Raw genomic sequence first — 22,064 nt, forward strand, 5'->3', positions numbered from 1 at the left:
AAACACAGTTTGTGTACATTGAACCATAAGAAAGCAAAAATGCCACTGTCTCAGCCACCCATGAAAGAAGGTTTGGATTTTGGAATTCCAGATAATGGAGAATTAAACTGTAGCACAGTTAGCAATCTCACCTTACGACTCTAGTCATAGGTATGGAAATGCATTTTCTTCTTCATGGTCATCTGTGAACTCATATATCTGGATCTTTTGCCTGTGTGGAGGTATAATCACAGATGAGTGATTCACAGATGATCACTCTTAAGAACTACACTTAAAGGGAGGCTGCTTATTTTTAAAAAAAAACAATGCTCAGTTTCAAGATACAGTAGTGCTGCCAAATGTTCAGAAATGCTTCAAAGCCAAATGTTCCATTTTAGACATTTTTTTTTAAAAAAAAGTCTGATATGGAAACTTTGAGATAGGCAGGACAAGCAATCTTGGCAATATCAGCTCAAATTCTTGGAGGGACTGAGAGCACTATTGACAATTTCCCTCCTCATAACTGTTGCTTGTAAAAGTAAGAATAGTTTACAGATTATCAGTTGTCAAAGTGAAAGTTTTCTTTATGGGTCTTAAAGGTGAACACATTTAATTTCTTTACTCCAACATCTGTAAAAAGAGAGAGAGAATATGGAGAATTTTACTTTGCTAAAGATCTTTGAAGTGTGGCCTGGGTTACTCTTTGTCTCTTGCACTGGCAGAGCAAGACCTGAAAATCCAGCCCCATAGTTATGTAGTACCCATAGTCCCTCTGTTGGGCAACAAAAAGGAAAGCTGATACTGTCCTTTCAATGGAGGAAATGAACACATCAAGAGGTTATGCGTGTGTTATACAATACAAGCCTCGAGGACAGACGATCTAACCAAAACAGGTTAAAAAAAAGCGAGGGCAACAGTTGCACTTGTACAATGGGGCTGGAACTGCACATTGAATTCAGACTAGACTTAGGGCAGTAAAGTTCATTTCCCTGTTGATGGTGTAGTGAATTGAATTGACCCACTCTGTGTCACTGTGTCTTCACTGTCCCCTAGGAATACCTAAGTACCACACTGGCAGCACTACGCTCTAATCACATCCTTACATTGAAGGTTTGTGGGAAAATGGTTTGACTATTGCCAGTCCTGTTGCAAAACAACCAGGAGATGGATTCAATATTGCACGCTTTCTACAACAATTACAATCCAGCTACATGGGGAAGCAGTACTAGTGAATAGATAAAAAGAAGTAAAAGATTAGACTTTACATAAGTGTGAGTACTCCCATGCTACTTAGGCATTTTGGATTTTCTGTAGAACCATGACAGCAGAATAATCTTCAGTTGATTTTGTGATACTAGTATTAATGGGTATCTCAAAATCAGTTTTCTGGGAAATATTTTCTTTTTTACAATTTGAACTCAAATATTTTGTACACTATGACCAGCTCATGAGAGATGACAGAAGCATCTGTGTAAAATTTCAACACATGTTTCATGAAAATGGCTATTTGAAAGGAACTTTCATGCTCACTCTCTTCACATGATGATAGGTTTGTGAACGGGGGTACCAGATGCAATGGGAGGATTGGTCTGAAGAGTATGTTCAGACCAGCAATTTTCAAAAGGCATGTACTGAAAATATGAATAGCTGGACACCCAGGTGCAAGTAAACATCTCTCTCTCTCTCTCTCACACACACACACACACACACAGGCTTGCATGCAAATACACTGACTGAGTTCAAAATAAATAACAAGAAGCCCTCTCTTCTCCCAACCATGATAGAACAGATAAATAAGTTCATGGAGATGAACATAATGAACCAACCCCACAAAAAAAGGTCAAGGGGAGAAAGATTGAAATAACCAATGTACGCACTACAGCCAAATTATAAGCCACCATGTCCAGCTTTTCCATTTTAATAATAATTAATAATTTGTTTTATTTATATACTGCTATTCCAAAGATCATAGCGGTGAACAGCAAGTAAGCTAATTAGCAAGTAAGCTAATTTGCCCCCAACAGTCTGGGTACTCATTTTAGCGACCTTGGAAGGATGCAAGCCTGAGTCGAGCTTGGGCCCTTTTGCTGGTCTTGAACCCGCAACCTTGTGGTCTTCATTTATAAATCAGAAGAATTTGCTTTAAATGATCTAGACCATGGAGTAGATCCTGACTTGTTGATAACTTATAGCCTTATTGCATGAGAAAAGAAAGTCAAAATGGAGTGGGAGAGTAGCGGCTTTCTCCATGCCTCTTCATGTGCCATCGTAGCACTTCTGTTCTCCTCCCAGATGGAGACGGTCATAAAAGTGTGCCTTTTGTCGAACTGATTTTTCCAGTGTTACAAAAGACACCCTTTTACAATTGTCCTTTTCAGGAAGAGAACGAAAGTACTACAACGGCATGCAGTCAGGCACAAAAAAACGCACTATTCTTCCATTCTATATCAGCTTTCTTTTTTCATGTGACAAGGCTCTTAGAAAAGAGTAATTGAAATCCGTGTGTCTTTAAGTTAGTTTCATAACTAACTCAGAGCCGATTTGTTTTGACAAGGCCCAAAATAGATGGGCAAAATAAAGTGCCTTCCAGGTACTTTGGGGGCATGGCATTCAAATGCACACTCCCCAAACTATGTGGAAGCTGCACCAAGGCTAAAGAAGTGCAAAAACCTACTCCTTGCCAGTGGGCTTCTTTAAGAGCTGGCTGTGCAGTTTCTGTGGTCCCTGGGTGATCGCAGGTGGAGTGGCCTCTGGCCGAACTGCATGACCCCAGTGTCTCCTCTAAATATGACTGAGAGTGCTTCCATATTGACTGAAAAGTCCAGATTTTGTTCCTGTTCTTTCTGATTTTATATTGGGTTAAAATAAACCAGCCTGGGCAGCTGGTATAAAAAGTCTTTGATCAAATGAGGAGCTGACAGAAAATGTTCTGGGATAAACAAAATGGGTATTGATTTCTAAAGTAAAACAGGAAAGAACAGGAACAAAATCTGGGACTTTCTGTTCTTTTTAATCAATATGGGTGTACATTGAGTCTAGACCCAAACATATTTGTTGTTCAAAGGACAAAAGAAATATACATAAATCATTTTGTTACCTCCCAAATTCCATCTGGCCATGTTCTTAGGTTTTGCCACAAGAGCAGTACTTTGTGTTACACTCTACTAAGAGGTGACTGTACGATATGTAAAATAATCCCTTAGATAGTCCTGTGCTTCTTAGTAAGGATGATGTGACATTAGAAGAAATCAGCTGATGTGTAATGCTGGATACAAGCTCTTGGCCCAGTCTTTATATGAAAGAATGGATTTCTAAATCTGAGCACTGTCACAAGTACCCTGAGTAGGACATATGTAAAACACACTCTTTCAAGCATCCATCTCATCATGAGAACTCATCATCATCATGTCATCATATGAACTACTAGGATCACAATTATTTTTATTTTTGCTCTGTGATTCGCTGGCCTTTCCCCCTCTAGGGTCTTTGGAACTGCAGTTAAATGTGGCCTTCATAATCCAAGCCTTGCTCTTCCAATTTTATAACCATAACATGTGCTCTCTAATTTTAACCAACAGCCCAGAATGACTGGGTTGCAATGCTGCAATATTGTGATGACATTTCAGTTTGCAACAAGATTGGAATTTGGCTTTTACTCAACAGCAAAATGCCATAAATAAGGGAAGGAAAATGTACTTTCTGGAGTGTTCACAGTCACTGTCATCGGAGACCTGCAGGCATACCTCTTAGCCCCTAAACAAATTTTAGAGACACCTATGTTAACAAACCTTTATTGTTTCTGTGCTTGAACTGATTAAAATTAGGAGTGACTCTCATTGTGGAAATAACATTCACAGAGAATGCTACATTGGAGGGATGAGTTCTGATAATAATTTCCTATAATTGCACTTGACATTGAGTGAAACTTCTACAAGTATTAGAGATGTAACTCTTGTTGAAAACAGTCCTTTACATTATTCAGCCATTAAAAACCCTCTTCAGGCATTAAAAAGATTTTTTTAAAGTAAGCACACATTTTGATGATGATTGAACAGTCTTGTCTAATAATGAGTGAAACTGCATCAGTTCTAAAAATTAGAACCTATCTAGAGATGAAAAAAGACTTACTGTTAAGTCTTTGTTCTAATAAGACTGAATAATTATGAAAGTTACTCTTTAGATAGTAAAGGACAAGGAACAAACTATCCGTGACATTTAAGAAACGCTAAAACAGAGACAGAAATGAAGAAAACATAAATGAGGATACAAGAAACACAGAAAAATGCAAAGAACAAGTGCAGAAGTAACTTGAGTGTAGCCCTACTTTTGGTAGAACTTAGGTGGGGAAAGAAGAAAGAATCTGTGCTGTATAAATAAAGTATATTAATAATATTTTTTTAAAAAATGAGGCATAGTATCATCAGTTCTTCACTTTTAATTTGAAGTATTCAAGATCATATCACTAAAATATTTTAAAACATAAATCGTGAAGAGCAAACCCAAAGCAATTCCTGATACTCAATATGCATCCTATGACTAAAATATAATATAGAATAGCTCAGAGGCTTGCCAGGAGGTACCCAATGACAAATGCGTTTTCTAATGCTCTGCATTCTTGCCTCTGAACTGCAATTCACTTTCATGACATCCTTTCATGGTTTTCCTTCCCCCTCCCCTGTCCATTTTCTTTATTGGCTGTTCTCTGTGACTTTTGATGTCCTACTGACCTCCTTTGCCTTGTGACTTTTGGCCTTGCCCTGTGACCTTCTGGTTCGGTCTTCTTCAGCTGTTGCCTCTTCTCAATTCAGTGCGGCTGGCTCCACCCCCAGTCATAAAGAGACGCACCTTCCAGGTATCCTCCTCTTTATCCTCTTTTTCTGGTTTATGCTTTCTTTTCCTTTCCAAAACTGGTGAATCAGCTTCATTTCTTCCCCAGAGAGGATGTCAGAAACCTAGAGGAACCAGGGTTCTCTAAACCTAGAGAAACCAGGCTTCTCCCCAGATATTCAGTAACATCTATTTTGCATGCTTTTGTATCACAATTACCAGTGTAAAATGGTTTCAGTTTCCTTGACATGCTTGGCCTCTCATTTTAACAGCTAAGAGTGAAAAAAGATATTATGGCTGTTGATCTTATTCCAGGGCTACATAAGATTCCAGAGGAAAAGATGTCATGGAAGGAAACCCAGATTTTCACAGAAAATATTGAAGGAAGTGTTTACACTTTCTTCTTCTCAGGAAAAAGCAACTGAATGAGTTCCCAAAGTCCAAGACTACCAGCAGGGGGATAGAATCCACACATTATAAAGTTTCCTATGTTTTTGTGCATTGTTATCATGTAGATATGTCATGTAATAAATTGAACATGTAAAGCAAGTGTGACCCACCAAGAAGAATGCAGTTCACTAGCATGTTTGGTGATCCACTACAGGATCATCAAACTAAAAACAAGGGGGTTGCTAAATACCTAGCACAGCACCATATGACAGGACAGTTGTTTTTAACTTGCCGGGACACATTTTGACAGATCTGGAAGATTGTGAATAATGGATACTTGTTAGAAAAATTACACCAAAAAGAGTAATGGGACCTATATTGGCAATCTGTACCATCCTTCAAAAAGTCAATGGACTCTTTCACACCAGATGCAAGGGTAATTAAAACGTGATCAAAATATGGTAATAGCGTGATTGAGGGGAAGATCATGACACCCTCTTGTGCTTCTCCTGTTTGTGTCCCATACGTAAACTGTAATGGACGTGTCATTGGCTAATAATGGAAACTCCTGTTATTACCCAATGACACGTCCATTACAGTTTACGCACAGGACATGAACAAGAGAAGTGCACAGGGGTGTGAAAATGTTCCCCCCGATCATGCTATTACCACATTTTTATCACATTTTAATGATACTTGCCTCCTCCGTGTGATAGAGTCCAGTTTGTTTTAAGTCTCTGGATTGACTTAGTTTGTACATCCGCAGAGATTTATAGGTGTGCATTTGGCAAACAATGGCCCAGCTGTTTACAGCATCCTTCAGAGAATGCAAGTGCACATAGCATTCCATTATGTGCCCTTGGCTTGTTTGGGGACAGCATTATGTGTGTTTCGGTAGATGAGTGCAGATGGTTCATCTCAGCAAGAGTACTTATAGTGAGATGCCAACGCACACAAAGCTTCTTGTTACAGTGGCATTCTGAAATGTTTATGAATACTTTTAGCCTGGAATGCCCTTCCAGGATTCATGTGGAATGTAACTGGATGGAGGGAGTAAGTCAGAGATCAAACACCATGCTTATCAGATGTCACATGCTATTTTTAACCATTAATTGGTGCTATATGTTTTCTGAAAGTTTTGCTAAGCACCAAGCGGCTTCTTTGTGTGTGGGTTTAATCTTCTGCTAGGGTTCACCAAAGGTTGTCTCGTACATCAGTTCTGGCAGTGTGTATAAAGCAAAATAAAACAAACGTGCTCAGAAATAAACAAAGTTGACTACAAAGAGTTAGCTAAACTTGAGTCCTACTGAAATATATGAGACTAGTTAAGCATTGGCTTTATCATGAAACATTGATTTCTTTAAGCCTGACTAAATTTATCTGTTTTAAAACGGTAGTAAATGCATTTATTTTAAATGGATGGGTAGATGCTCTACCGTTACTGTAATTTGGCTTTCTCAGTGCCTTTTATATGTGTTAGACCACAATTCCCATAATCTCCATCCACCATAGCTCTGCTGATTGGAGATGGTAGAAAATGTAATCCAGCATATCTAGAGGTCAATCTAGCTATAATTATTATCTGATTAATATTGTACTTTCTTAGCAGAATCCAACATAGCAGCTATGATCCTTGACTGCTTTCTTTCTCTCCAATGTACATTATGTCGTCTTTGGGGATGGAAGTGATATTCACTGTTATTTATTTCATGGTCAAAAAATGGGTTTCCTGACGTTTGGAAAACCTGGTCAGGAGGAATAATGCACAGCTGAGAATATTAGTTTTTACGCAGTATTTACAGATCCAAAAGTGGGTTGAGAAAAACAGCACAAAAATTCAAGGATCTCAATTCAAGCTTTTTGTGTGTGAAAAACACATATTTGAAAGAAAAACTCCACTGTCTGCAGAAAACTGCATGTGTTTCTTGTACACAGTTAGGATTTCTTTGTGAAAATTTTCACAAATCCCATATGAGTTCCTGGAAATCTTTTATGCAAAAATGTATTTTTCACAAAACCTACAATTTTCACAGAAACAGTTTTCACCCAACATGCATTTCTGCACAGACCAATTCCCCAACATGCATGAGCATGTGCAATTACTGGGTGAGAACTATACAGAACTGCAGATATTATTCATCATGGCATGTGAAGTCAACTATTTATTCCCTAGTTCTTTTGAAATTATAACTAATGAAAGAAAATGCATCTGAGAGAAAATATAAGTGTACAGAAGCTTTTTGAATGTAGGGAGGAAAACATTAATAGAATGAACAGCAGAATAGGATGGCTCCAAAGATAAGGCCAGCCAAATATCAGTGGGAAAATGGCTATGAGAACGGAATACAAAATTGAATACAGAATTAAGCTGTATCAGTTTTAGATGTCATTAATTACAGCAGAGATGTAGAAAATGCTGTTGGATGGTAGCTCTCAGTGCCCTAGCTGGCATAGCCAATAGTGAGAGATGTGGTGAGCTGGAGTCCAACAACATATTGGGGGGGGGGGGGGGGTTGAACTTCTAATGTTGGCATCTCAGAGACATCACTAAAAATTCACACTTAAAGTGGTAAGGTCCGAACTGTGTGAGACATATAGTTGGTAGTTCTCAAAGAAAGCACTTCCAAAGAGGGAAAGGTACTTAACCTTTTTGCTCCCCATTCCAGTTCACACCTAGATAGCATTTACCACTAGGATGCCACTGGTTTCTTACAGTTTCTCCACTCCTGGTTCCCTGGAACTATCCTTTTCTCTTTAAAAATTAGGCTACAACAACATACCTGTATACATTATATGTAGCTTGTCCTTTAAAATGTAAAGGTTTGTTGACTGGTGTTTAAAATTTGCCCACATCTTCCCATTTTAAGATCAGACTGCAGTATTCAATGGAAGCTTATGAAATTAAGAAATCCTCAAAGGAAGCCCATCCACAGTTGCTTTTTTGTCTGAATTTTGGAAACAATCTTCAAGTACTTGACTAACAGTGCTTGGCTTTGCTTGGCTGTTCTTCCTTTGCTCTATGTTTGTTATATGTCACGTGCATTATGCTACAATCAGAATAACACTGCTTTATGTAACAACTTAGGGTGAACAAGGACAGGCAGGAATCCAAGGGCCTCCGGGACCACCTGGACCACCAGGAACCCCAGGACAACCTGGCCCAGTTGGCCCAGCAGTAAGTCTCTTTCAATTTCCTTATGCCTCTCCTGTTTTCCTCTTCTCTCAGAATAAGATGTGGTTTTCCTCTTACTTCCGTGGATATCCACTGGTAATGGTGCATCAAAGCCCTTCTTATCTCCTCCCATATGTCTGTGAAAGCATTATATGCAAATGCTATTTTCTCTCTTACAGGCTGTTGCAAAGTGCCATGGTGAGGAAAGTAACACTCTGACTGCAATTGTCTCAATGGAGGTTTTTCAAAGCACCTGAAATCTGTTTGATGATCTGCCCACAGTCCCATTCCCAGGAGCAGTAACCCTTTTCAAAGGGGAAATCATTCCAATAAAATAACGACCCCCCAAACTGGGATCTCTAAAGGATTTGTTTCTTTCTTGCCCTAGGGGAAAGCAGGAGAGCCAGGGAAGCCAGGCAGAGATGGAAAGGTACCTGTTTAATTGTATACACACTTTGTTTGCATGGAAATTATTAATTTTTCAATGCCTGAGAGAACATTGTATAATGCATGTTTGTTCAACAGTTCCAATATTGAGGGAAAGGAGAAATAAATGATGATGATATTTTGATGGATTAATCCTAGATTAATGGATTAACTGCAATATATGTTGTTGTTTAGCTGCTAAGGTATCCTAAAATAAAATCTGTGAACTCAATTAAGCTTTCTGATTTCTTTGTGCCATTGCACTGAAGGAGATGAAGTAACTTGTTGCATGACCAAAGATTGGATTCATATTTAGGGTCAAAGCAGGTGGCCCTGAAGGGGCAGTTTGATGCTGTTCCTTTGAACACCAGGTTGGGGCCACGAGAACCGCATGCCATGCCCCCCCAACCTGGCTTTCTGCTGGCACAAAAAGAAGTGGCAAAATACCTCTTCCTTTTGACAAAAAGCTGGCTTTTCTGCTGCCACTGTGGCTTTGCAGCACTGTGGCATGCAGCACATAAATGCCATGTTGTTAGAGCACCACAAAGCTGCTCAGTGTGGTTGGGTGGGCGGTGTGGCCATCTGTTTAACCCTCTAGTCAAGTTAAAAGTATCTAACTTAAGTCCTGTTGATTTCAGTGGCTTTACTTGAATGTATCCAACCCATAGGTTCTTAACTCACCTTGCTTTAATTTTGGCATGAGTAACCATTAGCACAGTAACAGGATTGTGCAAGATTATACAGTCACCTTGATATACTTCATAGAATGGTTAGCAATTCTAGCACCCTAGAATTCTTTGTGAGGATAGTTGTTATTGCAGGATACATCCACCATGTGGATACCTCAAAATTGTGATTATGTATCACCATATATTTGTAAATAAGTTTTCTTTACATTTGAAATTGAACAGAACTTCCATATTCAAAAGGAACTGATGGAAAAGTGGTGCATCTCATGGCAATGGAAGAGCAATTAAAAATGATATATTTTGCTGACTTTCTCCTAGTCCTCCATAACCCTTGCCTTGAACTGGAAAACAGTAATCTAGTGGTTTCTGTGGGAAAACAGTTGTATATGGATTGGCTGCCATTTATTTACATGGGCAATTTATGTCCTCTAAACGAGAAATCACAAAACATGGAGAATTAATTATACTACATTTAAAATGAACAGTAGACATAAACACATGCATTTACTTACTACTGAGTACAGTTTTTAGAAAACTGATTCAAACAATAAAAGCTAAATTATATGGTGATGTACAAACAGAAATAAATGAAGAAATACAAATGTAGTGTATTATGTACCTTAATGTTGTAAAGAGTGGAACTTTCATGTTTCACTGCTTTTATAATGTCATATGCTTTTATCTTTAGGGCTTGCCAGGACCTCCTGGACCAAAGGTGAGCAAGCAATTCAGACTGAATGTTGGTCTAACTGCCCTACAAAATTTCAAATGATTTGTGAATACAAATGTGAAATACAGTGTGCCATTGCTTTACGCAGGGGATCTGTTCTGGACTCCCCTAGGTAAAGCAAATTCCATGCATGCTTGAACCCCATTTAAATGAACGGGGCTTGTGCATGTGGCGGTGTGGCGGCATGCGCCATAGTCACGTGCCCCATTACTCCCTATGGGACGCGCCATCCCTTCCTCCTCACGCAGCTTTCAGCGTATGCTGAAAGCTACGTAAAGCATGCCCGCGTATGACGCGGGCATACTGTACTGTAAAACCACAGAATATAGCTGTGAACTGGGTTCCCAAGAGGAGGTCAATTGCTCTAATTAAACAGGAAGTAGTCTGTAAAATTTTGCAGATCCTTAGCGAACACCCTTGCAACAAAGTACTGAGGACTGTTATTTTTTTCAGAAATTGAGAACTGACGCTGCGTTCATATATATCAAAACTACAAGCCTGAGTCTACAACAAATGTACAGAGCCTTGGCTCTATGCCTTCAAAGGTTCTAGGGCTGGGCAACTTAAAATATGTATAGAGAACCTACATTTATTTCATTATGTAGCAGCATTTATTCATGTGAAGTGCCTTAATGGAGAGCTTATGGTGGTCTCATACATATACCTCCTGCTACATAAGACAATTTCTGAAAATTTACTGTAGATGTAAGCAGAGATCAAATTTGAAGTGATTGGACAGATTGTGAGAGTCACACTCATAAAACAATATTCTGCTATAGGAAACTACTTCCTCCGCTCTTCCATTGAGAGGCAGTTAAACGAATGAATTATACATAGTTTCCTGTGGCAGAAAAAAGTTGTGAGGGACAGGAGTGTGCCACAGTTCTTGATTCCTCCATATATTTCTTCAAGAATCTGAATTAAGTTGATGACTGTTCATATTCTAAATGGGAAAGAGGTTTTAATCTCCATGCTGTATTTATTGTTCATGTCTTGTTTTTGTTTTTCTTTCACTTGACTTTAACAGGGAGAACCTGGAGTGCAGGGATACCATGGAAGAAAGGTATGAACAAAAGATTTGGGAAGCACAGAATTAGAAAATAAAATACGTACAGCAACATTTTAAATACATTAAAGTGGACTTGAGCCATCTGGGAACGTGTTGGCTAAGATATACCATCTTTGCCTTGTTTAGACACATGTACACAAGCATATCCAAGCCATAGCACTTCCGTCATTTCCTACCTTGTGTAGCTTCGGCTGGGAATGACTAGGATTGAAGTAAGTGTGACTTGCCCTTTAGCCATCAAAATCTCTGTCATTCCTCATGGGTAGAATCTGTTACAAAAGGGTGGGATTGAAGATATTTCCAATTTCTCAAGTGCTGCTGAGGTTTCTTAATTGCTTAGGACACCTTCTGCCAGGAGAAAATGGGTATGAAAAAGCAGGAATCCTCAAAGATGTTCCAACTTCCTAGTTTTTTTTTTTTTAAAAAAGGTTTTTGTATTCACATTTGTGTGGGAAATATGTTGTTTTCTCTCCCCACTGACCCAGAATAAAGTGGGATTTAGAAATGCACATTAACACCACCCAGTGTATGCAAAGCTAGTGTTTAGTTAGCTAGTTGATTTGTGTGTTGTCTGCATACTAGGTAAGCAGAGCATTTTACAATAAATAGATATAATTAAAATGATTGCAAAAACAAAACAAAAACCCCGCTATGAAATACTGGAATGGCATTAAAATTTAAGATCAACAACAATTATAAAGTATTAAAATATTAATAAAACAGCATAGCCTTCCAGAATCTGGAAGTGTTACTTTTTGGTACTGCGATTCCCAAAATCTCCCAGGCAGCATGGTCAGTAGCCTTCACAACTTTTCTAGTTTTTATGCATTTGTAAAAGGTTTGTAAAGAAAGTATAACAAGACCTTCTAATAATAAAATGTAGGTAAATTAATAAACAATAGAGATGGGCAACTGCCAGTGGTTAGGAGGACACAGTGTCCCTATGCAAGACCTTAAGGAGATGTCTGGTTTACATCCTGGTTAAATAAAGAAACTTCATGGTTTCTACTTGACCTAAGACTGTTGGGATTTGAGAAAATTGTCCTCAAACCCTCTGAATGGTGTGTTTAAAATCAGAAAATTTGGGTAGGAGCTCAGGAATAGTCTTGGGTACTGCATGCAACTTGAAGGCTGCACTTTCCCTGCCTTGATATAGAATGTGTCAGTCAGAGAAAAACAGAGAAATTTTGATCGGGATCCATTTTCAAGAAAGTAGCTCCATATATCTTGTTAGTAGATCAAAGCATCTGCTTACCACTGCTGAATGACAGATGGTTTTGCTACACTGTCATATTCATTCTTCTTAAAAGTAAATTTCAAGCTGAAATGACACAGTCCTGTTAGAGGACTGTATCATGCATCCCTCTCAAGCAATTCAATAATCTCTTATCTACTTGCCTTATGTGGGTGATCTTGACTATCTCTACCATAAAGTGTTTTGTAATATTTGAGCCTTCTGCTGTTTCACTGTAATTAATTTTTGTTGCAATTTCCTTGTTTTATTAAGCTGAAAAGTATATAAAAAAGTTTTACTGATTGATTATTTTACATTTTGGTAGTTATGTTACATTATGGAATCTCAGTACTCCTGACATTTTGCTTCTTTGCCTTATTATCCATTGGCTTTGCTCATAGAGCTTGACTCTTATGTTAAACATTGGGACTTGCTTCTTTAACTGTGAATGTAGTTTAAAAAATAAGAAATTGTGGGACTTTTTTATATATATGAATGGTAAAAGTTAGTCTTTGCCCCATAAGTATTTGACACCAAGTCAGTATCTTTAATATCTAAAGTCTTTGCCATCATTACTGAGTACACCTCCGTCTCCAGGCCACTGAGACTGGTCACTATTTTTTGTATTTAGTAAATGGAAAACGAGAATGCTGTTGCCACCACTGGACATTCCCATCATGTTCCAGATGTGTTCCCCAGGGGGCGTTTTTCAGGAACGGTTCTCAAGCATTCCTGAAACTTGTCCCCTCTGGGACACATCCAGAACGTGATGGGAATGTCCGCCGGTGGCAGCGGCGTTCTCCTTGTGTGGTAAACAGCGTTCTTTGCCGCCTCCTGTCCCCATAACATTCCCTTTCAGAATGCGACAGGCCTGTTCCAGGGCCTGTGCGATAAAGTTCTTATAAGTCTCTCCGCACAGGGCATGGTTTCATGCCCAATAGAGCATCTGTGGTATAGGATACAGCTTCAGCATCCCTGACAAATGGGTGCCCACCTTTTGCTTAAATCCAGCAAAGGAGAACTGACCACTTCCCAGTTCAGACAGTTCCACCACATACAGTTTTTACTAATAGGAATTTTCTCTTATGTTTAACTGAAGTCTGCTTCTAAGCAATTTCTACCCTATGGTTCTGTTCCTGACTACATGTAATATTCCCTATAAAAAACCCTCTTCTGATCCCATTTTGAGGATGTTTTATGCAGACAGCAACTATTAGAATCAAGTCGTGTGTTCAAATAAGAATAATAAGAATGGCGAAAGTGGATTGGCGCAGGTGGAAAGATGGAACGTTAACAAAGAAGAGGAGAGAGAGAGAAAAAATCAAAAGTGAAATGTACAAATAGAAGTTAATGTTTTCTGTAGCCCATATTTTCTGTAGCCAGTGCTGCTGTGCTCAACTTTCTGGCTGAAACAAATAAAACCATTTCATTAGGCTTGCATAAAATGAGAAGTTTGTCTTCTGAAAGGAAGTGAAAATCAGAGCCCCTGCTCCCATTAGACCTGCATAAGATGAGAGGTTTGGCTTCTGTGAGGAAGTGTAAACCATAGTCCCTGTGGCCGCAGGCTAGTTCTCTTGTTGGTATGTGTGTGCACAATTTACAGGCTTCTTTTCCAAGGAAAATAGTGGTTTCTCCATTATATGCCCTTCTCATGCAATATTTACAGGCTTTGTAACTCTCAGAGGACTGAGCAAGTCACTGATATGGGCCTGTGTGGGTGTGTGCCAACAAAAGGGTTATGGTTTCTTACAGATGGTGATTCGTCCACCTTTTTTTAATTAATGGAAAATATGAATTTATTTCCTCCTGTAAGAAGGAAATCTTAGGATGGGTATCCGTTGAAGGAGGATAGGGTTAGAAAGCTTGGGTGGAAACCACACTGAGACGGAAGTTCTGTCGAAGTGGGCAGAAACATCTTGGGAGTTGATAAACATCTGTACCTTTAGTAACTAATGGTACGTTGAGTAGCTAAGGGGCAGATGAGAAACTGTATGAAGGTGTTTTCACACATGAAGCTTAAAGTGTGGGTGTATTGCCAGATCTTACAGTGAACCTTGTAATGAGTGCTGAATATAAAACCCACCTTGACCAGAATTTCCATTTCAACTGCAGTTGCCACTTTCTGCTTTGATATTATACATTAACAGTGTTCACAAAAGTGGAGGAGATGGACTCAGGGGAGTTTTAAAGGCTCCTGTATGTGAAAACAACAACACTGTACATTTTTAAATTGGACAATACAAGGGGGGGGGGCACAGATAGTGTTTAGTTGTGGTGTAATGGAGGAGCCTATATAAAATAAAATGATAGGAGTCAATACTGAAATCATATATTTTGTGTAGGAGAGGTTACTTGTAGGAATCATTCTCCTGTGCTTTTCAGACTTTTGCTTTCTGTTTCTAATGCTTAGTTAGCTCCAGTTACCCAGAGAGCACAGCAAGTGTGTTATAGGACTTCTGTAATCATCACATCCTTAATAACATTTCTTCCTATTCAGAACACTTTTTTAAAAAAGTAGCTCTATCTATACTGTATTTGCTTCTTCTTCTTCTTCTGTTTGCTTGCATCTTTTCCTCAGGGTGAGGCTGGTGAGGCGGGTGAGGCTGGCTTACCAGGACCCCCTGGCCTTCCTGGTCCTACTGGCCCCAAGGTAATATTTGTGTTACACTAACAACTTGCTGAGTTTTGAACCTATCTGATTAGTTGCATTGTTTTCATTAAAAAAATCTTTCGTACATTGGTGGAGTAAATATGGTAGTATGACATCCAACAACCATGAATCCCACTACAGGTGCATACATCAGACATGAGTGAGCTAGCCACACATTCAGTTACCATATGATGTGGTCCTACACAGAGAGAAACATTTTACACAAGGATGCCTCTAGCCCAATTAGAGTTGTCAATGTTTGGGAGTGCTCTAGCCGTGTATGCAATTATATGCATTGGACCACATTTCATAATGACTGCAGTGGCAGTTGTTGGTGTCCATGTCAGAGACGCTGTACTTTAGCCTGAACTTTAAGGAACCATACAAGATGCTACTCCTAGTCCCCAAACATTTGCCTTTTGGCAGAAGTGGGCTATGGCATTTGCCTGTATCCCTTTTAAATGCTGAATAAATGGAGTGAGTGGGGTGAGGCTCAGTAGGAGGTGAAAGGAGAGCCCCCAGCATTATAAAATGTTAAACTTTAAAAAAATTAAATTTAAAAATGTTTTCTTCTATTTAAAATTTCTATTAAAAATTACATCTTACCAAGTTTTCACTTTAATGACATGAAAAATGTACATGTAATAAAAATTAGGCTGTGCATATGATATTGTAATGTAAAGATATAATTTTAATTTGGCTAGTTGTTTATGTAATGACTATTGTCATTACATTCAGTGATATATGGGAATTATGATATATGAATAACATTAGGACAAAAAACAATACTAAGGATGCTGTACTGTATAGTGTAGTTGTGAGACTTTGGGAATACTCTGGCCAAAAATCCACAACAAACTTCAGATGAAGCAGAAAATTTATTGATAGAGCTGGAACAAAGTATCCTTGCCACGTCTTTGCCAAAACTGAAAACCCAGAATGAAATCAGAACCTTAAGATTCCCTCCAACCCCTCCCATTGAGTTGTTTCCCAGCATCTTTCCCTTTGATGTAGGATCCCTTCCTTTGATTTGTAAAAGGGAGGAGGGGGGGTTTGACCATTTGTTTCCTGGCTTTTCCTGTGGCCAGAGATCTAAGGCTGCATACTGGATTGGGCTCAGATTCCCAATTGCCCCTCATAATTTACCTGCTGCCATGTCCTACGTGACCATCCGGCTCGTTCCCCATGGAACCCTTCCCCACTCGTTTCAAAGTTGCTGCCTATTTGGTTATGTATCTATCTATCTATCTAGCTATGCATCTGTCTGTTCATCTATCCCTCTATCTGTCTGTCTGACTGTCTGACTGTCTGACGGTTTATCTATTCATCTCTCTAACTATCCATTTATCCCTCTAGCTGTCTATCTGTCTGTCTGTCTGTCTGTCTGTCTGTCTGTCTATCTATCTCTCTATCTATCTATCTATCTATCTATCTATCTATCTATCTATCTATCTATCTAGCTAGCTAGCTAGCTAGCTATTTATCTGTCTGTCTGTCTGTCTGTCTGTCTGTCTGTCTGTCTGTCTGTCTGTCTATCTCTCTCTCTCTCTCTCTCTCTATCTATCTATCTAGCTATCTATCCATCTATCTATCTATCTATCTGGCAGAAGACACCCTGAATACTTAATTGAAGGTGGATTCTGACAGTAGTATGGGAGCAGGTCAATTGTGAGGGTGACACTGTGAGTTACCACAAGTGATACCAACCCAAGTGATGCCACTGGGCAGAGGAGGAAGATGTTTCCAGGTCCTGTTGCCATTCCTCATCACACCACTTCTCACTGGCAGGAGGGGCTGGAGACGTAATCCTGCTGCACCCAGATCCATTGCTCAATGTGGCTGCTGGCTGTTAATACATAGCTATGCATTCGTAGCTACATCTGTGATGTGGGATTTCAGCCATCATGATTATTATGTGGCTGAAGTATTGTTAAAAGCATTTCTTATTAAAACACAGTTTTCTCTTGATTGTGCATAAATCACCAAGAGGGAAGGAGAATATACTTTGTCATTACTTTGTTGTTACTTTGGGAAACCTCTATTCTGTTCCGATCTCATATCTTCCAAAATTGGATGCTAGTGCCAACAATATATGCCAGGGCTATGTCTTGGCACAAATTACATGTTGTGCTTCCCCCATCCTCTGGTCATCCAGCTTTTATGGGGTTTTATAGTACTTGGAAAATCTCAGAAACTTGTTAGACCAGTGACAGAAGCAAAATGGAGGAATAAAATAGAAGAACAAAATAAAAACACTATGGGCAATTTGCATAAAGAATGCCTCTTATATCATCTTCAACTTTTTTTAAAAAGTGAGTATCTGGCTCAACTTACATATTTATCAAGAATGAACCTCTTTCACTTTTCATCCCTTTGCCATCTACGAAAGCTTCCTAAGTTCTTACTTCTGTCTTCTCTTCTTTCTGCATTTCTCGCTTTGCACAGGGTGAAAAGGGAGAACGTAACATGAAGGTAGGAATGGAAATACTTTTGTGTCAGTGTGGTATAGGAGATATTGTTACTCTGAACCATGTATTGTTATAAAAATCTTGGCCAAAGACAGACTTGTGGCCTATTTAATGGCATATCCATCTGGGTTGTGATAGGATTAACCACAAGCAGGCACTGCATGTCCCAGCTCCACAAAGCGCACACAGAGACATACATCTTTATGACCTTGTTGGAATTTGACTCTTAGCAAAGCCATATCTTTGACTACTCAAGCTGGCTGATGATTTCTTGCCCTTCTGTATCTTGTGATATGGGGCTGGGGTTTCTTCACAATGTCTGGTTAGCTGACACATCAAATGTGTTCAAAAGTCAGCAGATCCTGCTGCTGAGGTTTGGCATGCTCCTTTCTCTTCTCCTGCTGCTTGGGGCTTTGTGGAAAGGCTAACATGATTTCATGCCCATATGTTATCGGTTCAATTAAAATATATATTGAACCTATAAATTTTATATATATTGCTGTGTCTTTCTTGTAAAAAACGACAGAATTACAACTTTGGCCAAGATCCAAAAAAGACAAAGGAAACTGCGCCAGCCCATGTAGTTTAAATGATGCAGGAGCAGGATCCAGAATTTCAATCCCCAAAACTGCCTATTCAAAACTTATTTATATCAAGTAACAAAAGGCTGTATAATTGTCTCCAATCTAAAGTTGAAGCATGAAGCAACATGGTTTTCTTTTACATTATGTTAATACTGTACTCAACTATGCAATCGGCAGTGTGCCATAGGTTTGCAATATGTTGGATCTGCTCTGAGTAATGTCTCGGTCAGAGATGAGATCTTGATACAGTTGCTCCACCAATATTCATGAGGTATCAGAGTGACAAAGGTAGTACATACTCCATACCACAGACTTTTGATGTAAGGGTTACAGACTACTGTTCCACATAAGTGGCAGTCATAGGATTCACTACTAAATGAATGCTTGTTAAAACTTGCAAAAGAATCAAAACACTTCTGAAAGATTGTTTTCATTATTTTTCACCAGTCCTGGTTATGATATTCCTAGAGCCAGAGAGTTGTATCATATTTTGACCTTTGTAATACAGGGAGAGAGACCATTTCATTTCCCCTTGTTTGCCCATACTGACCAATACTATTTTTTGTTTGTCTTAATGGGAAAGTTTCAGAGTCTTCTTTAAATGTTGAGTAAAATCTAAGTTACTGACTCTGAACACAGGCCACATCCATTTGATTTTGTTACCAGAACAGTAAATGTAGAGTGCGTAACTTGACTATCTTACACTACTTTGGGTGATTTACACACAGACACATACTTTCTTGGTTTAATTAAATGAAGTGGAAACTAAAATTGCAGATGAGCGGTAAAGAAATATAAAGTAGATGGCAAGAAAATCACTCCACTGTCTTTAGGGACTGCCTGTTTCCTTGAATTGTGTAGTTTCTTCAGTTCACACCTTTTTCAGGCCAGAGTTACACTCATATATGCTAACCAATGCCAGATCCTAATTTTAGTTAATTTAAAGGTGCAGCTCATGCGATGGGTCCATAGGGCAGAGAGAGAGAGAGAGTACAATTTGCAAGGGAGGAGTGGCAATCAGATGGAGGACACTTAATCTCTCTCCAGTTTGTCAGTTCTCTCTCCTCCAAGCTTGGAAATATTACTGAAAAAGCTAATCTCTTAGCATTATTTGAAGTGGGAGGTTAATTCATCAGCTGTTGCTCATTATCTGAAAATAACATGTAATATTCCTTGCAAATCATGTACTACAGATGTGTAATACAAGATTATCTGAAAATAACATGTAATAGTCCTTGCACATGTTATACTATAAATGTGTTACTTTTTAATTTTATTTTTTAAAAACTTCATTTTAGAAATACTGAAAAATGACCCCAAATACAAGACTCTCCCAAAAGAAACATTTCAAAGAATCAGAATTGCGTTATTTATTAGGGGGGAGGAAATCGCAAAGCCATCCTAGTAACAATGTTGACCCATTACAAAAAATGTAACAAGCAATGCCATTTTTTTCTACTTTGATACTTCAAAGTATTGCTCCCCTCAACCTTCTCTTTCCACCTGCTTTTCTCCCACCCAGAGTTCCAGATGAGTTGTCCATCTTAGAGAAAAATGTGGAGGTGGTTTAGAGAGACTTCAGGGAGTAAGTAGAGGGGGCAGTAAACCCCAGTCATTTCAGACTGTCACTGCCAATTGGCACCTGAAAGACAAGGCACCATGCACACCCTTTTGTGAACATCACTTCATAGCCAAAAAGGCAAGGCATGATTGGAGTTGTTCAGCATCCTATATATCTGTTCATAAAGACTCCAGAATATAAATAAGTAACATGTGTCCTCACCTTAATAACCATATAGCTATTGAAAGGAAGATGGGTAATTGCTAGGAAGTAGAGCCAGAGTGGTGTAGTGGTTTGAATATTGGACTATGACTCAGGAGACCAGGGTTCGATTCCCAGCTTGCCCATGAAATTCAATGGTGATCTTGGGAAAGTCACATGCTGTCAGCCTCAGGTGAAGACAGTGGCAAATTTCCTCTGAACAAATCTTTCCAAGAAAATCCCATGATAGTTTCGCCTTAGGTTGCCATAAGTCAGAAATGACTTGAAGGCACACAACAACAGCAACATAATTATTATGCAGCCTATTCTAAATTGTCCACACTTACCTAATCATTACCTGCTATTTTCCATCTGTGTTTCATGCAGCTGAACAAAAGGCATTGCATGTAAGCTATCTGTCGGAGATGAAAGAGATGATTCATTGAGAGTTTTACACCTTGAGCAGTGGGCTTGTTAAGTTTCAGATATGTATGCTTCTTGATCCAAGGTATTCAGTTGGCAGTGATCAGAAGGAGGTGTCACATTTCACAGTTAAGAAATTCAAAGGCCTGTAAAACTTGTCTGCTGAAGAGGATACCAGAGAGAGACTCTCCTGGTGGGCACTTATTGTCCTCTTTTCTGAGCTTTGAACTAAGGTCCTGGACTGCCCTCTGGTGGTTTATTGGAATATGTCAGAGTCCCATTACCTATGGATATTTCAAAGTGCAGAAATCATTTCCCTAGTTTCATATCCACTTTAATGAGTTTTGGTGATTTTTGACACTTTTTGCCAACTTATTTGCTTTGTTTCGATGCTGCTGAAAAATAACTCATTCCTCTAGCTGAGATGCCTAGTCAATTCATATTCTTTGCCTTCAGTGACTTTATCCTTATCAGCCCTTGTTGTCACTGAATCCCATTTTGTTAATGACAGCATGACACTACACATGAAGTGACATTGTTACAATTGTATGTAAACAAATTAATTTGGATTACATTAGTGGAAAGGATTCAATATTAATGAGGGTAAGTCAAAAGTGAAGGCAAGAGTGATTAAATACAGTGTGGAGAAGAAGGAACTGGGGAATAAAAGGACACTAAACAGCACTGTAAGATAGTTCAATTATACAACAAATTTCGGAGTTTAGACAATGTTTGGCATGTTTGGAGGTCAAACTAGATTTAAGTAGTTTATCACAGAATTAGAACTGCTTTTTCCTAAGTGTGCATACTGTTGCCTGACAATTTCATGTCATAAAAAGCATAAACCCTATAATAAACCTGCAATAAACCCATAATAAGCATAAACCCTACTGTTAGTCCCAAATAGAGTAAATCAGCTGAATCAAAGATACTGTGGTAAATCAACACTTATGTGATTTCCATTTAATCAGCCTGCTTTAGTTAAGACTAACTCATCTACTTTTCCGGACATATAAAAATAGCAACTAGAGTAGGACACTTTGGGTGTGCTCAATATGAGACTGGCAAGGAATAAGTATTTCACAAATGAAAGAGACTACCAGGAATACACCGCATGTGCTATGCCTCCTGCAAAATGTTAAATTTAGCATACCAGAAAGCTGTGTAGATATCTATAAGCCTCCTGACTTTTAGTCTCTTGGCATAAGGTACAGTTACTGATTCAGTTGTGAGTTCCTCACAAAAGTTATCTGGAATCATCCACAGGGCAGGTGAAATATCAGTCTGGGAGTGCTAGAAGCTGTTGATATTTATGATAATCTTCTCTAAATATGAGTTGTCTGAAAACATTCTAGAAGAAATCAGAAAAATATTCAATAGGTTTCTTATGTCCATTTTAAGATGTTGGTTCCTTGATGTGATATGAAGAAGGAACTTTCCATTCTATTGCAGTTTAAGTTGGGACTGCTTATAAGTGCATGTGTGCATACGCATACACACTTCAGTAAACCCAAACTTTTCAGTAGGAAATGTAAAGCAGATAACAAATAAAGTAATAGAATCTTTTAGATTAGTTTAGATTAGTTTATTAGTAACACTGTCTCTGTAGAAATAAATAATCTCCAAATCCCAGCCTGTAGCTATTTTAATAAAACCCTGCA

The 22,064-nt window shown here is 38.7% G+C and overlaps 1 protein-coding gene across 6 annotated transcripts in view; it reads left to right on the forward strand.

Moving 5' to 3' along the window:
* The window catches only part of COL13A1 (collagen type XIII alpha 1 chain), a 211,839-nt gene that overhangs the window by 120,829 nt on the left and 68,946 nt on the right, over positions 1-22,064 (forward strand). For 2 of the 6 annotated variants that reach the window (XM_042458083.1, XM_042458084.1), the window contains exons 14-20: positions 4,766-4,831; positions 8,282-8,371; positions 8,757-8,798; positions 10,172-10,198; positions 11,241-11,276; positions 15,095-15,166; positions 17,612-17,638. In XM_042458083.1, coding sequence (XP_042314017.1) covers positions 4,766-4,831; positions 8,282-8,371; positions 8,757-8,798; positions 10,172-10,198; positions 11,241-11,276; positions 15,095-15,166; positions 17,612-17,638 — 360 coding nt within the window. The remainder of the gene's footprint in view (positions 1-4,765; positions 4,832-8,281; positions 8,372-8,756; positions 8,799-10,171; positions 10,199-11,240; positions 11,277-15,094; positions 15,167-17,611; positions 17,639-22,064) is intronic. The other 4 variants (XM_042458085.1, XM_042458086.1, XM_042458087.1 and 1 more) reach the window with 2 other exon arrangements.

The sequence above is a fragment of the Sceloporus undulatus genome, chromosome 3, assembly GCF_019175285.1.
Source record: "Sceloporus undulatus isolate JIND9_A2432 ecotype Alabama chromosome 3, SceUnd_v1.1, whole genome shotgun sequence".
NCBI lineage: Eukaryota > Metazoa > Chordata > Lepidosauria > Squamata > Phrynosomatidae > Sceloporus > Sceloporus undulatus.